At 31.2% G+C, this 17,449-nt stretch overlaps 1 protein-coding gene and 1 pseudogene across 1 annotated transcript; both read right to left on the reverse strand.

Annotated features, from left to right (window-relative positions):
• Positions 1-9,977: 9,977 nt before the first annotated feature.
• Positions 9,978-15,411, reverse strand: LOC11418193 (disease resistance protein RUN1-like; annotated as a pseudogene).
• On the reverse strand, positions 15,365-16,836 carry LOC112421113 (disease resistance protein RPP4). The gene is made up of 2 exons (XM_024781409.2): positions 16,081-16,836; positions 15,365-15,943 (listed from the first exon to the last, which is right to left on the reverse strand). The coding sequence occupies exons 1-2, from the start codon at positions 16,686-16,688 to the stop codon at positions 15,385-15,387; spliced, it is 1,167 nt and encodes a 388-aa protein (XP_024637177.1). The 5' UTR covers positions 16,689-16,836; the 3' UTR covers positions 15,365-15,384.
• Between the last annotated feature and the right edge of the window lie 613 nt (positions 16,837-17,449).

The following is a 17,449-nucleotide window of genomic DNA, read 5'->3' on the forward strand; positions in this document are numbered from 1 at the left end:
CTAAAATGACCTAAAATTAAAATTATATAAAATTTATTATATATAGCATATGTAAGCTAATATTTAAACAAAAACATAACCAATTAACCACATTTAAATAATAAACTCTAACAATAAAAAACAAAATTTATCAGTACATTTAAACTCTTTTTCATCTTCAGTTGTAACTTTAACTTCAATTGTTCTATTTTCTCATTTAAATACTTGAGCAAGTAATATATTTGAATGATTTCAAAACAATCAATAATAACAAGCTTCTGAATGCATTCCCTAAAATTCAATGTATGTCATTCTCACGCATTGGCGTAGCTTCTGTACATAACAAATATGAAAAAACCAAGTTATGTTAACCGTAAAGGTAACATTTTAACACCTTGGGATTAAAAAAAAAAAAATTGGATTTTGAAAGAAAATGAGCAAAAAAAAAATAACCAAAAAAAAATAAAAATTCAAAGGTAAACTCGGACGAGTTTACTCCGAGTTTAACACGTGTTCACTCGGTCAAACTCGTCAAACTTTCCGATTTCACCAAAAATCGAGTTTACCTCCGAGTTAACACGTTTTTGCCACCTAAAAACGTAAACTCGGGCAAGTTTACGTGTTAACACTCGATTTGTGGATCAGTGTTGTTAATTCTTCATTTTTATATATTTTTCCATCTTCTCTCACTTTTTTGTTAAGGTGTGTACTCAATAGTTTAAGTATTCAACATTTACAGAAACAATGGCAATGGCATTAAGAGTGTATTGTGCATCTTTTGTAACTTGAAGATAATGTTGTGCATCATGATTCTATTGTGTTATCTATGTGAATAATTCAAGATTTGAATTTGAAGTAGCTAGCATAATATAGGATGTGTTCTGCTACTTTTCAAGCAATGTCAATGGCTTTGACATCAAGTGCTTGTGGTCAAGAGACCATTTCAAAAGTTCAGGATACATCTATTGTGAATGGACCAACCAAACTGTATTTTAACGGAGACAAACAATGTTAAGTTAGAAAGGATGTGTTTGATCCAGAAGTCCTAGCTCAACCAAAATGCCGAAATTGTTAGGCCGGATGTCGTGACCGGGGTTCGAACCCCGGTACCTCCACTTGTGTGTGTGAGTTTATAATGGCTTTGCCATTTCGTCTATCTACCAAAAAAAAAAAGGGATGTGTTTGTCACGTTGAAAATTAAGTAGGGGAGGCTACTGCATGGTTGAAAAATAGAGGGGAGGTGAGTGTCATTTAAACATACCTTAAGGGAGGTTAGTGTAATTTGTTCTTTTTTTTTTTTTTTATAATAATGATTGTTGTTGGTGTCATTAAAAATATAAGAATTTATATATTTTTTTCTTGTTATATTTGTTTGTGTCATTAGAATAGATAAAGATGATTGGTTTGTATAATTTGAAAGTAACAAACATTTATATTTATACTTTCAATCAAAATCAAAATTTCATAAAAACATCATTCATAACTTTTAGGGTTAATTAAGTTTTTGGTCCCTATAAATATCTGCAGTTTTGTTTTTAGTCCCTATAAAAATAAATCATACTTTTTAGTCCCTACAAAATTTCCCGTTAGTGTTTTTAGTCCCTGTTAAATAAAAATTTGTTTAATTATGCTTAAAATTTTAAATTTTTTAATGATTTTTTACATACTTGTTTAAAACATTATAAAAGGTCCCGCCACAATAAATTAGCTCAAAATTTTATTTTTAGGTCCAAATTTACGTTAGTTTTATCTTAAATTTTTGAGTTTTAAAAAAATTATATTTAATTCATTACATGTTAAAAAATTCTAATTTTTTTATAAAAGATATTATTATAATATTCTTAACATGTCTGTTAAAAATCATTTAAAAATATAAATTGTTGTTTCTTACGTCTTTTTCTGTGAATTTGCTTTTCAAATTGTTGTTCCAGAACCTTGTTTACTTCCATCATTTTACACGCCAAATTTCTTTCTTTCTTTTTGATTTTCTTTTTATTTTTTGTTCTAGAATCTTGTTCTTTACTTAATAGTAGTAGCTGTATCATTTTCTCTGTGATTTTTATTTTTGTATGCTTCTGTTGTACTTTTCTATTTTTTGTGACGATTTTGAGTTTTTGCTTTTCACGTTCTCATTGTATTGTTGTTCAAAAAGTTGTTAACGGTACTTTCATCATCTTTACACACCACGTTTTTTTTCCTTTCTGATTTTGTTTTTGACTATTGCTCTTTATTTTTTGTTTTAGATTCTTTTTTGTTATATTTTCCTATTTTTTGCAATGATTTTAGGTTTTCGGTTTTTTGTTTGTCAAGTCATAGAAGAAAGAGGGAATCAATCATAAACTCACAGTTCATAGAAGAAGGAGGGAAGTAGAAACTCAAAGGCACCGTTATAGTGAGTGTGATATTTTGTTTACCTATTGATGGTCGAGGAGAAATTTCAGCTTCAAAATCTAACATTTTTTCTAGTTATTACTTATTATGTATAGTAACAATTGTTGTGTTTGTTTTAACTGTAGTTGATATTTGAAATTTGAACAATAAATTTATCCTTTTTCTTTTAATATTTACATTCATGTAACAAAGCTGAGTATTTTTTTCCATAAAAAGAAAAACCAAACGTCCTGGATAAAGATATAAGATTGAGCAGGTTACACTTATAGTTATAGGTTTATTATTCATTTTCTACACTGGATTTTTTCAAAATAAAAACTTGAGTTATTAAAACTTTGTCGTGACAAAGTATGTTAATTATGTGCTAGATTCACCATTTACATTTCTACTGTATATGACAACATGCCACATTACGCGTATGAATATGAAGGACTCATATGCGCTAAGTAGTAAAGTGACGTATTATAAATCAAACTTGCTTTGAATATACAAAATAAAAAAATCATGTTGCAAATAGAAAATACTCTCTCTTCCCTTATATATAAACGAAAATAAATACAAATATATTTATTTTTTCTTGATTTCATATAAATCATTATTCTGGCTCTTAATTCATTAAAATTAAAATCCTTCTCTTTGTAATCAAACACACATATAACTTTTATAGAATGGTTGAATACCTCAAGTGGTTTGAGGTAAGTGTTAAAGAAGTTGTAGATCTTGAGTGTACACAAAATTTTACTTTGACTTCAGTTGAATTTTTTGTTGATAGAACATTATATTCATCTCCTAAATTATTGATCCTTGTGCTGCATATCAAATTTGTAAAAAAGAAATAAATTATTTTTTGTATAAAATGGAACATTATTTAACTTTTTTATGTGTTATGCTAAAATTATCAATAAAATAAAACACTGGCACAATCAAACTTGTGTATATTTGGAGTGTAGTGAGTATCGAGTGCCCATAACAAACTTGTGCAAGAAGGAGAGAGAAAGTTACAATCATAGAGAGAATATCAAAAGAATTTCAATCTTCTCTTGCATTCTCCATTGTTTGTAAGAGAGAGAAACATAGCAAAATTAACACACAACCATTTCAAATTCTTTCTTTTGCAAAAATGTACACACACACCGTTATTTCTTACGTCTTTCTCTATGTGAATTTGCTTTTCAAGTTCTCTTTGTATTGTTGTTCCAGAACCTTGTTTACTTTCATCATTTTACACATCAAGTTTCTTTTTTTTTTTTTTTGTTCTAGAATCTTGTTCTTTACTTAATAGTAGTAGCTGTATCATTTTCTTTGTGATTTTTATTTTTGTATGATTTTGTTGTATTTTCCTATTTTATGTGACGATTTTGAATTTTTTTCTTTTCACGTTCTCATTGTAATGTTGTTCAAAAAGTTGTTAACGGTACTTTCATCATCTTTACACACCACTTTTTTTTTTCCTTTCTGATTTTGTTTTTGACTATTGCTCTTTATTTTTTGTTCTAGATTCTTTTTTGTTATATTTTTCTGTTTTTTGCAATGATTTTGAGTTTTTGGTTTTTGTTTGTCAGTTCATAGAAGAAAGAGGGAATCGATCAGAAACTCACAGTTCATAGAAGAAGGAGGGAATTAGAAACTCAAAGGCACCCTTATAGTGAGTGTGATATTTTGTTTAACATTTTTTTGTAGTTATTACTTATTATGTATAGTAACAATTGTTGCGTTTGTTTTAACTCTAGTTGATGTTTGAAATTTGAACCATAAATTTAACCTTTTTTTTTTTAATATTTACATTCATATAATAAAGCAGAGTATTTTTTTTTTCCATAAAAAGAAAAATCAAACGTTCTGCATAAATATATAAGATTGAGCAGGTTACGCTTATAGTTATAAGTTTATTGTTCATTTTATACAATGGAGTTTTTCAAAATAAAAACTTGACTTATTAAAACTTTGTCGTGACAAAGTATGTTAATTATGTGCTTGATTCACCATTTACATTTCTATTGTATACGACAACATGCCACATTACGCGTATGAATATGAAGGACTCATATGTACTAAGTAGTAAAGTAACGAATTATAAATCAAACTTGCTTTGAATATACAAAATAACAAATCATGTTGCAAATATAAAATACCCTCTCTCCCCTTATATATAAACGAAAATAAATACAAATATATTTATTTTTTCTTGATTTCATATAAATCATTATTCTGGCTCTTAATTCATAAAAAATTAAATTACATCTCTTTGTAATCAAACACACACATAACTTTTATCGAAGGGTCGAATACCTCAAGTGGTTTGAGGTAAGTGTTAATGAAGTTGTTGATCTTGAGTGTACACAAAATATTACTCTGATTTCAGTTGAATTTTTTGTTGATAGAACACTAGATTGATCTCCTAAATTATTGATCCTTGTGCTGCATATCAAATTTGTAAAAAAGAAATAAATTATTTTTTGTATAAAATGGAAATTATTCTACTTTTTTTATGTGTTATGCCAAAAATATCAATAAAATAAAACACTGGCACAATCAAACGCCCAAACAACGACTTAACATGATATATTTGGAGTGTAGTGAATATTGAGTACTCATAACAAACTTGTGCAAGAAGGAGAGAGAAAGTTACGATCATAGAGAGAATCATCAGAAAAATTTCAATCTTCTCTTACATTCTCCATTATTTGTAAGAGAGAGAAACATAGCAAAAATAATACACAACCGTTTCAAATTCTTTCTTCTGCAAAAATGTACTTCACATATTCATCACCATCTTCATCTTCACACACACACACACACACACACACACACACACACCGTTATTTCTTACGTCTTTCTCTCTGTGAATTTGCTTTTCAAGTTCTTCTTGTATTGTTGTTCCAGAACCTTGTTTACTTTCATCATTTGACACACCAAGTTTCTTTCTTTCTTTTTGATTTGCTTTTTATTTTTTGTTCTAGAATCTGGTTCTTTACTTAATTGTAGTAGCTGTATCATTTTCTTTGTGATTTTTATTTTTGTATGATTTTGTTGCATTTTCCTATTTTTTGTAACGATTTTGGGTTTTTCCTTTTCTAATCAAACACACACATAACTTTTATCGAAGGGTCGAATACCTCAAGTGGTTTGAGGTAAGTGTTAATGAAGTTGTAGATCTTGAGTGTACACAAAATATTACTCTGACTTCAGTTTAATTTTTTGTTGATAGAACATTAGATTGTTCTCCTAAATTATTGATCCTTGTGCTGCATATCAAATTTGTAAAAAAGAAATAAATTATTTTTTGTATAAAATGGAAATTATTCTACTTTTTTTATATGTGTTATGCCAAAAATATCAATAAAATAAAACACTGGCACAATCAAACGCCCAAACAACAACTTAGCATGATATATTTGGAGTGTAGTGAGTACTGAGTACCCATAACAAACTTGTGCAAGAAGGAGAGAGAAAGTTACGATCATAGAGAGAATCATCAAAAAAAATTTCAATCTTCTCTTGCATTCTCCATTTCTGTAAGAGAGAGAAACTTAGCAAAAATAACACACAATCGTTTCAAATTCTTTCTTCTGCAAAAATGTACTTCACATATTCATCTTCACACACACACGCACACACACGTACACCGTTATTTCTTACGTCTTTCTCTCTGTGAATTTGCTTTTCAAGTTCTTCTTGTACTGTTGTTCCAGAACCTTGTTTACTTTCATCAATTGACACACCAAGTTTCTTTCTTTCTTTTTGATTTGCTTTTTATTTTTTGTTCTAGAATCTGGTTCTTTACTTAATTGTAGTATTGTATCATTTTCTTTGTGATTTTTATTTTTGTATGATTTTGTTGTATTTTCCAATTTTTTGTGACGATTTTGGGTTTTTCCCTTTCACGTTCTCATTGTATTGTTGGTCAAGAAGTTGTTAAAAGTACTTTCATCATCTTTTTTTTTTTTTATCTTTTTGATTTTGTTTTTGACTATTGCTCTTTATTTTTTGTTCTTGAATCGTTTTTGTTATATTTTCCTATTTTTTGCAATGATTTTAGGTTTTTGGTTTTTTGTTTGTCAGTTTATAGAAGAAGGAGGAAATCGATCAGAAAAAAGAGGGAATTAGAAACCCAAATGCACCATTATAGTAAGTGTGATATTTTTTTTAACATTTTTTTCTAGTTATTACTAATTATTATGTATAGTAACAATTGTTGTGTTTGTTTTAACTGTAGTTGAGATTTGAATTTTGAACCATAAATTTAACATTAAAATTTGCATTTGACATTAAAAATCACAAATTCAAACTTTTAGATAAAATCAATTTTAGTGGCAAAATCAATTTTACTTGAGACATTCAATTTTTAAATTTATTTGGATTTAATTATTTTCTTTTTTTTTAGGGGAGTTATTATTTTTTTTGGAGAGATTTAGGGAGTTATTTTTCTATGGCTTTTATTTTTTCCTTTTTATTTCAATTTCTTAGCTTTTTAGCTATTGTTATTATTATATGGGTGATGTTAACCGGTGCCTCCGGGGCATGTGTTAAGCATACAAAAAAAGAAAATTCTTACCATAAAAGGAAGTTTTGTTGACTTATTTATGGATTAATTAAACAATTTTCAATGCAATAATTAACATATAATTTCCCTTTTTATTAACCGGTGCCCGGTGCACCGGTTAGCATTTCCCTTATTATATTACAGTAGATCTAAAATGCATTTTATTGATACGCACAGGAAAGAGGAAAGTGTTGATTTAGCTTCAACTTCATAAATAAATTCGAGGTAAGATGATGTTTTGATTTTCTTGCACCCTTTATTTGGGGATAGTCTTTGATTTAGTGACCATGCATGCTACTATACATGGCCATAATAGTATGCATGCCGTTAACCACATAATATTGGACCTCTTTATTGCCATTGATTAAGGACTTGTGTTTATTTTTGAAAGAAACTAAAAAGCGTATTTAATTTTGTGAGGATCAATTTGGGTCCAATATTATTTGTCTTGGATCATTTTTTATCTTCATTCTTCATAAAATGAAGGATAATATCATGGGAGTCTTCTTCACGGGTTAAAAGAGTTTTGGAATTTTAAACTTTTGTTTGGACTGTTTTGTTGAATAATTTTATCTCCTACTATTCAATTTTGCACTCCCGCCCACATATTTTGTTTTTCGAAAATCACATTTGTAATTTGTTTTTTACACTTTTGTTAATTTTTTAAAACGTCGACATTAGAGTTTTCCAAAATACCAGAAAATTTTAAAAACAAATCAAATATTTCATTTTTTTTTTGGAATTAGCCATGGTCCACATTTGACGGTGATTAGTTTTTCTAAAGAAGAGTGTTATTTGAACAACCAATTTGGTGACAACCATAATTTACAAAGAAAAATTACTTCCTCCGTCCCTAAATAAATGACCTAGTTGACTCTGACACACATATCAATGCATATGTTTTATCTTTAATATCTTCAATTCTCTACTAAAAAAATTTATAAAAATTTAATATTTTAAAAATACTCATCGAGACGAATCCAACAACATCTTACATGTAGTATTATTTATCTTTGTGAATTAGTATAAAAGTATGGTCAAAGTATGTTAAGTCAATAATGTATATTGTCAACTGGGTCATTTATTAAGGGACGGAAGGAGTAGTATTGACACGGAAACCATAACAATAGAGAAATAAAGTAAAAAATAATATGAATATGAGAGAGAAAGTTGTCACAATAATTATCACCAAATGGATGTTCAAATATCATTTCTCTTTTCTAAAATCCATTTTTAAAATGTTTGGTCTCAACACGTGACACTTCCTCTCCTACATGCATTGTCTTTCGTGCATCTATAAATACACTTATGCTCAGTGGCGGAGCCACACACAAGCTTGGTTGTGTGGGCTCCTGCCTATGCCCAAACCAAACATGTCACACACACACGACACCCTCCCAACTCTCTCTCAGATTATTTGAAGTTTTTTTTTTAATATATAAATAAAGTATAGTTTCTTTATAGACAATCTTTCAGGACACAATAATAAATCAATTTTGTTAGGCACACACTCATATGAAATAAAAAATATTTAAGAAAAAATATTTAGTCATATCAATTGATATTATTCAATTTTATTCTATTTTATTTTGTTATGGTTTTTGTTTGCCCAAATATATTTATTTGGACTTGTGCCCAAACAAGTATACTACTTCAGTTTCTTTATTCTTTTCTATGATTGATGTGCTTGATACGATTGAGGAAGATGGAACAAGTTTAGAGCAAGGACAGGAAGGTGTAGCAATACTTGTGTTGAAATGTATGTAATTTTTTAAATTTATTTTCATCTTGCACTTGATAAAAATAGTTTTGTCAATTACCAATGAGTTATCTTAAGCATTACAAAGAAGTGATCAAGATATTATTAATGTCATGAAATCAGTGAAAATGTCCAAACTATAAGGGATAGTGGTTGGGATTCTTTGGTCCATGAAGTTTCATTATTTTGTGATGATTTATTATGAACGAATTGCGAAATCGCATGAGTAATCAATGACTAAATGATTGTTTAGTTACTTATATATAGAGAGAGATATTTTTATTGAGACTAAAAATGAGAAAATCATAATATTTTCAAAATATGACAAATCGTATAGAACAATTGTGATGTATATTTCTGGTTTCAAAAATGAAATATAATATATATTTAATGTTACAAATTATATATATGGTGCCTCCACTAGTTTAAATTCCTGGCTCTGCCACTGCTTATGCTAATTAAAAAAAATATATAATTTTCATTTATTTATTATTATATTTTTTTTTAATTTTTTTTTTATAGTTTGTTTGGATTTTTTTTAAAACAGTGCAGAAGGGATTGTTTAAACTTTAAACTACTAAATTACCATAAAGAACATAAAAATGATTTTCAGACAAACATGTCTGTTTGGAAAATTACTTTTTAAATGCATGGCTTTTACAAACACACTTTATAGGAATATTGAAGTACAAGTTTTTTGTGATAAATTAAATTCTTTCTTACCGGTGGTACAGTGCTCTTCTTTACATTTTTTATAATTGGTGCCAAAACTCTTTTATTAGGGAGGGGACAAAGCTCCTTTAGCAAGTAATGCTACTACATCATACAATACAATACAATCCCTTACATTTGAGAATCCAAAAAAGGGCCAAAACTGTTAAAAACACTTTTGAAGAATGCGACATTGTTAAAACATTTGTGTAGGTCAAGAGAAACTTTGGTTGAATCACATGCAACATCAATTTCAGAGAGCTTATGTTTCCTATCTAAAGCACCAATTGATGAATTTCAGTTTCAATCTCTAAAACAAAAGTTTTACTTTTATTGATGAATTTTTTAAGCACAAAATTTGCATGAGATTTCACAGTAACAAAGCTTTTCACTAATACCTTCAACTATGAACATAACTATTGCTCACAAAAGCCCCCAACAAAATCCATAATTTCTCTTATACTGTGCATAACTAAAACCCACAAAAACTCACATAAGAAACTGAATACTTGAAGCTGAATAGGGAAAAACTAGATAACGAAGAAAAATTAACAAAGAAGAAAACTTACTTGATACGAATTAAAGAAGACAACATGGAGAAACACTAGATCAAATACGATCACAACGACACAGTCACAATTGAGAAGAGCACGACAGAGAAGACGCAACAACAAATCACAACACAAAGCACAATGATTTTGACAAAAAAATAAAAATAAACAAACACTATTAAATTATGATTTTGACAATGTTTTTTTCTCTTTTTTGGCTTAAAAAAATGCACCCTTATGTACAACTATCATAACCTAGTAATATAAATGTGAGGGTCACTACGAATTGGTCGTAGTGTATTCCATTACAGTTCTGTCATGTCTCCTCTCTTTCTTTTTCTACACATTGCATCATCTTCGTGCTTATCTTCACTTATATTTTCATCTTGCTCTCGACCAGTAACATTATTCTCCGCTGGCATATCAATATTATCACCACCGGAAACAGTAACATCTTCCTTGTCTACTGCACTGCGACCTTCCATTTCTTTGTTGGTTGGTTGATCATATAAGAGAGATAATTTTGTCTTCTCTACAATGAATCCCTCCCCAAAAACAATCATAACTTCCACTTTGTTACCAGATTCTAGATTTGATGTTATGCTCTTCCAATCCTCATGGCCAAAAGAGTTTAGTGTTTCACTTTTATAGGCATGAATGGTTGTCTTTGTGTGATTTATGATCAACACGCTTTGGCAACCTTCTGATGTTATGTTGTCCGGTGATGAGTAATAGGCAGCGAACAACATCATACTCTTCAAGTTACTCCCCTTCATTGTTGGGACATCAAATTTTATAGAAGAACCTTTGCAACTGAAGGTTAACCATTCGGAGTTATTATCAGAGGGGAGAAAAAATGAACTCCAAGTCCCATTTGCAGTCTGTACGATGAACAAATGCTTAAATGGCTAAATTTATTTTATGATCCATACTTAAGATATATACGATTATATATTCTCTTTTCACATATATGATCATCTATTCCAGTAGAAATAACAGGCAAGTGATCTTATAAAAGAAACATAAAATGGTAGTATTTTTTCTTGAAAATGTCCTTGGCTTTTAAATTAATTCTTGTGTAAATTAGTAGTTTGTAAAATGAGTGTAAAATTTTATTTTAATAAAAAAAATTCACACTCATTTCAAAAATTACTAATGTAAATTATGTTTGAAAACTTTAAGAATTAAATTGGTATCAAATTCAAATTAAGACATTTGTTAGAAAAATATAATTTCAGGAACCAAAGTTCCAATTTAGTTAAAAAATAACTACGTGAAACAGATATTCAAACCTGGAAAATACCGTCTTCGGTAATATTTGAAACTTGGCATTTCGATCCCATTTGAATTAAGAATTTCGAGTAATTCTTTGACCTTGAAATGTGAACTTGAGTAAGGCATTCATCAATTAAAGGAGAAGCATGCATATCAGAGATTTGTGATGCAGTTGTACTTGCACTTGCTTCCAATTCATGACAACTTTTTGCTTTTAAAGCATCCACAATTCTTGCTACATCTTGAATAAGTTGTAGTTGTGATCCACACTCCACTCAAAGAATTCGAAGCTTTAGAAGGTCCTTGAAAGTACCAAGAGATGACAGGGGTATCAATGTCTGAGCTCGGGATATCACATTATTTGATGGTGACATCCAAGACCGAATGAGAGAAGGAAATACATCACGTGAAAATCCTTTAAATCCACCTAAAGAAATGTATCCAATGCTTTTTGATCTTACTATTGAAAAGGGAACTTTTGTTATAGCAGTCTTATCCGCAATCAAGGTTGTCAATGATTCCATCTGTTCCACGTCCTCCTCCAATTTGTCAATCTTGGAACATCCAGAAAGAATCAAAGTTTCTAGAGATTTTAATTTATAGATGCTTCTCGGAAGGTTTTGAAGACCAGTGCAGTCCGTCAAATTAATCATTAGAAGTTTACAGAGAGATCCAATGCTATGGGAGACCGTAGACAAACTTGGACAGTCTTTGAGTACTAGCTTTTCAATATTAGGCAAGTACGTAAAGTCTGGGGTTTCAATCAAATTCTGAGAATGACTAAGATTAAGAATTTTAAGATTCTCTAGCATCTGCAAGAAAACAAAACCACAAGAGAATAGTAAGAGGGTATTAGAGTAAAAGAAGAGGAAATGTTAGAGTTGGTTACTAGATTAGGTTTAGCTGTATTTTTTTTAGATTACTATATACTAACTAAGTAATGAGCCCTAAGTACCTGGCTCTTCTTCCATATTTGTTTTAGATTACTGTATTTTAATGTGATAGCAATTAGGCTTCCTTGTTGAAATTCTGCAGGTGTGTAAGCTAATGGAAATCTATGCCAGGACAGCCACCTAAGTTCTCCGGAAAGGTATTTAAAATCTCCATTAAGCTGAACCCCGGAAAGTTGAAGCAATCTGAGTTTATTCATCTTCTTAAATGCTTTGGTATTCAGAGAAACTGTATTCTTCCTTGGAAACTCCAAAGCCAGTCCCTTGACAGCTTCTGTTCCCTGAGATGAAAAAGTGTGAAACACAAAATGAATGCCAGTCCCTTGGTAGCTAAATTTTTTTTCTTTGTAAGTCAGTCTATAATTTTGACGTTTGAATTAGCAAAAAACTAAAACAATTATGAACAAACATAAGTATCCTATGTCATCTGACAATTAAGAATTCAAATGAATGCTTATAAGTTATAATTGATCCGTGAGTGTTTAGTTTTCTTCCTTTACTGTTGTATTTCTCAATAACATAAATTACAAGAAGTCAGTAATTACCTTATTCTTCGATAATATATCAAACACTTCCTCACGACGCCACAATCTACCGCGCTTTTCCGGATCTGAAGGTGACTCCTCATAAATTATTTGCCTTCCCATATCTCTCAACAAATCATGCATTCTAAGCTTGTTCCTATTGTCAATAATTAAAAGGCTTCGCTCTACAAGGACTTTAATTCCAATATCAGCAAAAAATCCACACCCATTTAATATTTGTATTACATCATTTCGGTCCATCCCAATAAAGAAGCAAGCTATATCAAGGAATATGTGTTTCTCTGTAACATCTTTTAAGCCATCAAAGCTTACTTTTAACTTCTTCTGTACTTCAGCATCCGGAATACATCTGAGCTTCTCCAAAACTTTCTGCCACTCTGTTATTTCACAGTCAGACAAATAGGACCCAAGAACTTCAAGTGCTAGTGGCAAATCCCCCAGAATAAGAAACCACATCTTTTGAATGTGTAGCAAAATCTTCTGTTGGAGTTGGTTGCTTGAATGCATGCCAGCTGAAAAGCTCAAGAGATTCACTTTCGTCCATATCTTGTATTGCACACACCTCATCAACTCTACATGATTTAAGAAGATGCAAATCTCTTGTTGTGATAATTATTCTACTCCCCGGACCAAACCATTCGCGGCTTCCAAACAAAGCCTTTAGTTGATCCAGTTCGTTCACATCATCAAGCACAAAAAGTACCTTTTTCTGAGAAAGTCTTTGCCTCAATATGTTTTTCCCTGATTCTATGTCACGTATCTTGAATTTTGTTGTTTTGTAAACATCACAAAGCACCTTTTGCTGTAGTGAAACTTGATTAGTATCTGTTTCCCAAAACTCCCTTATATTCAGAAGGAAGCTCCTACCCTCAAATTCGCTCCCAATTTGATTATAAATGGCTTTGGCAATGGTTGTCTTGCCCGTACCCCCCATTCCCCATATCCCTAGAATTAAGACATCTTTTGTGTTTTTTATGTTTAGCAGCTTAGTCGCAGCTTCCACACGAGATTCTAAACCCACTGGATGTTCAGCAACAAATAACTCTGTCCTATCTAGCAAACGGGTGACGCGTTGAACAATATTCTTGATATCTTCACTTTCATTCCTATAATATATGAACCATTGATAAGGTGCACAATCAATTGTCTGTATAAGCATTCTCCAATACATATTTCTAACAAAAGTTAATATGTAAAGCAAAAGTTTTTGAGCTCAACCATTTGTTATTATAGAGATGTTTATGTAAAGCAAAAGTTAATATGTTTACGATTGTAAATGTGGCCTTTTTCCTCATTTACCATACTTCTAGATTCATATTATTTATATTTTCAAATTATTCAAAATAGCTTTTGATTGCAATCAAACATTGGATTCTGTAATTATTTTCAAAGACATAAACAAGCTATTGAAAATATTAAAAGTAAGGGACACATATTGTTACACTTACACCATAAGGTTTAAGAATTTTAAAGCATCACTAACAATATTCTAAGAGAAAATTCAAATAACCTGGAATCAATGAGTACAATGCCTGCTATGCCCCCAATATCACTGAGGTCTCTTCTCCAATCACTCTTGGTAGACTCATCCACTGAGATTGTTGATATAAGTTCTTCAAAAGCTTTTCCAAACTTACCTTTCTGATGACGTACTTCAGAGGGATCTACCTCGTAGAACACTGGCACAACGATCAGATCCATAGTTCTGCCAATTTCCATTATCTTCACCAACTCTAGCATACACCATCTCGAATTGGCATAAGTTGTAGACAAAACAACAATAGAAATTCTAGACCGCCCGATTGCTTTCAATAGTGACATTGAGATTCGATCTCCTCTCTGAATCTCGTCATCATCTCTGAAAGTATAAATTCCTGCATTTTGAAGAGAGGTATAAAGATGTGATATGAACTTTGTACAACAATCTTTTCCGCTGAAACTCAAGAACACGTCGTACATCTTTGGCTGAAACACCAAAAGAAAGTAAAAATTAAAATCACAGCTTTGATACGGTAGCTAAAATTCTTGATGCCACTGATACATCATCAACTATGAGGTTAACCACAATCTCGTCAATTATTAATGTTCATTTTCTTCCTCTTCCGTCATATATTTTGGAACCAAAAATCCATACATGGATGATACATCAAGCAGAACTAGTTTCAAAATCATATATATATATATATATATATATATATATATAAACACACACACACTAGCACTCACCTGATTGGTCTTATTACTTGATTCTCTGTTAATGATATCTCTTGCCATGGCTTGTAGCAGAACATGCATTTGAAGCTTGTTATTCTCATCAATGGTTACAAAGCTTTTGTCTTCAAGGCAATTTATTTGAAGAGTTGCGCGTTGTATTGACCTATTTAATGTTTGAAGTACATCATTTTGGCTCATCCCGATAAAGAAACATGCTATGTCAAAGAATATTTGTTTCTCTTCAACGTACAAATCACTTAAACTCTTCTCTAGAGCTTCTAGTAGTGATCCTTTTGGAATGGAAAATCTTTCAATTCTACGCAACACAGTCTTCCAATCAAGCATTTCGCTTAGGTACAAAGACATCCCAAGTTCTTTCAGAGCAAAAGGCAATCCTCCACAATAAGAAACTATCTTTCTGGGAAGTTCATCAAAACCTTCGTGATCAAAAGTTGCTAGCATGAATTCACCCGAATTTATTGTCTAGTTCTTTCACTCTATGTATATGGTCAACTCCATGCTCCTTGAGCAGATGTCTATTGCTTGTTGTGATGATTATTTTTCTGCCTGGGCCAAACCAATCCCGACTTCCACACAAAGCCTTTAGTTGCTCCAATTTGTCAACATTGTAAAGTAGAAGAAGTACCCTTTTATGTTGAAGTCTTTCTTTTAAAATAATTCTTCCTGATTCAACTGAAGGTATTTTTATTTCAGTTGCTCCGCCAATAAAACAAAGAAGTTCATCTTGCAAAGAAACTTGACCATTATCTTGTTCCCAAGCTTCCCCAACGTTATCGATGTTGCACTTGTGCTCAAAATAGGGACCAATCTGATTAAAAATGGCTTGGGCAATGGTTGATTTACTAATCCCTGACATCCCCCACATCCCTAGCAGGAGAGGAGATCTTGATTGTTTCAATAGTTGAATCACATCTTGCGCATGAGAATGTATGCTCTCTTTGAACTGGTATCTCTTCTTGCTCATCATACGAGTAACTACAATCTTAATTAATTCACTTTCGTGCCTGTATAATAGACAAACAAGAGACATAATTAACAATTCTCCAACATGTGCATAAGTGAAAAGAATGTAAATTTGGCTAAAGTCATAATAATCAAATGGACTACTATTAAAAATGTTATAAAGATGGGGTTTCATTACTCATGTGAGTTATGTCTGCAATGTAAAGAATATAATTCATCATATTTGGAAGCTTCATTAGTGACTGCTGCTACCCAAGTCATGAACTTGTCTTCGTCTTCAGAACATGTTTCCTTCTCGATCGAGATTCTGTCTACAAAATCCTCTCCAAAGATATCTCGTCGGACCCACAATCTTTTGTCGGATGAATAGACATCATCATAGAACACAGACAGAAAAATGAGACCATCTGTGGTTCTTTGGCAACACTGGGTTATTTTCTCCAATTCTTGAAGACACCATCTTGATTTAGTATAATTCTTTGAAAATATGATCACAGCAATCTCGCAATCTTCTATAACATTCAGCGCTGAATTAGAAGGTTGTTTTGATGACCGATCTTCACTTCCAAACCATTGATCCTCCCAGAAAACAACAACCCCAGGCTTTGAAGTAAGAGCTGTATATATACTCAAAACAAAAGAACGCGAGTCTTCGTCATAGAAACTCAGGTACACGTCGTATATCTTCCTCTTTGGATTAGTAGCTAGCTTGAATGCACCTGAATTAAAAAGTTCAAGCGATTCACTTTCGTCTAGTTCTTTCACTGTGTATATGGTCAACTCCATGCTGCGTGAGCAGTTGTCTGTTGCTTGTTGTGATGATTATTTTGCTGCCTGGACCAAACCAATCCCGATTTCCACACAAAGCCTTTAGTTGCTCCAATTTATCAACATTGTCAAGTAGAAGAAGTACCCTTTTATGTTGAAGCCTTTCTTTTAAAATAACTCTTCCTGATTCAACAGTACGTATCTTTATTTCAGTTTCTCCACAAATAAAACAAAGAAGTTTATCTTGTAAAGAAACTTGACCATTATCTTGTTCCCAAGATCTCATGACGTCAGGGATGTTGTACTTGTGCTTAAAAAAGGGACCAATCTGATTATAAATGGCTTCGGCAATGGTTGATTTACCAATCCCTGTCATCCCCCATATCCCCAGCAGGAGAGGAGATTTTGATTGTTTCAATAGTTGAATCACATCTTGTGCACGAGAATGTATGCTCTCTCTGAACAGGTATCTCTTCTTGCTGATCATACGAGTAGCAAATTCAACTACATTCTTAATATATTTACTTTCATTCCTGTATAACAGATGAAGAAGAGAAGATTATATATATAACGATTCTTCATCATGTGTGTAAGTGAAAAGAATGTAAATTTGGCCGTCCCGTGACCATAACTCAAACCCCAAACATTTTACTTATTCACCTTAAAAAATGTTAATTCTAGCGGCTACTTACAAAAAAAATGTAAATTTGGCTAAACTAATAGTAATCTACTATCATATTAATTAAAATGGGTTTTTTTCTACGTTACCCTCTCTTGTT

Source organism: Medicago truncatula, chromosome 4 (genome assembly GCF_003473485.1).
Source record: "Medicago truncatula cultivar Jemalong A17 chromosome 4, MtrunA17r5.0-ANR, whole genome shotgun sequence".
Taxonomy (NCBI): domain Eukaryota; kingdom Viridiplantae; phylum Streptophyta; class Magnoliopsida; order Fabales; family Fabaceae; genus Medicago; species Medicago truncatula.

Coding starts and splice junctions, on each gene's coding strand:
- LOC112421113 (XM_024781409.2), bottom strand. CDS start 16,688: ATGGAGTTGACCATATACACAGTGAAAGAACTAGACGAAAGTGAATCG. Junction 15,944..16,080: donor TGCAGACATAACTCACATGA/GTAATGAAACCC, acceptor TCTATTATACAG/GCACGAAAGTGAATTAATTA.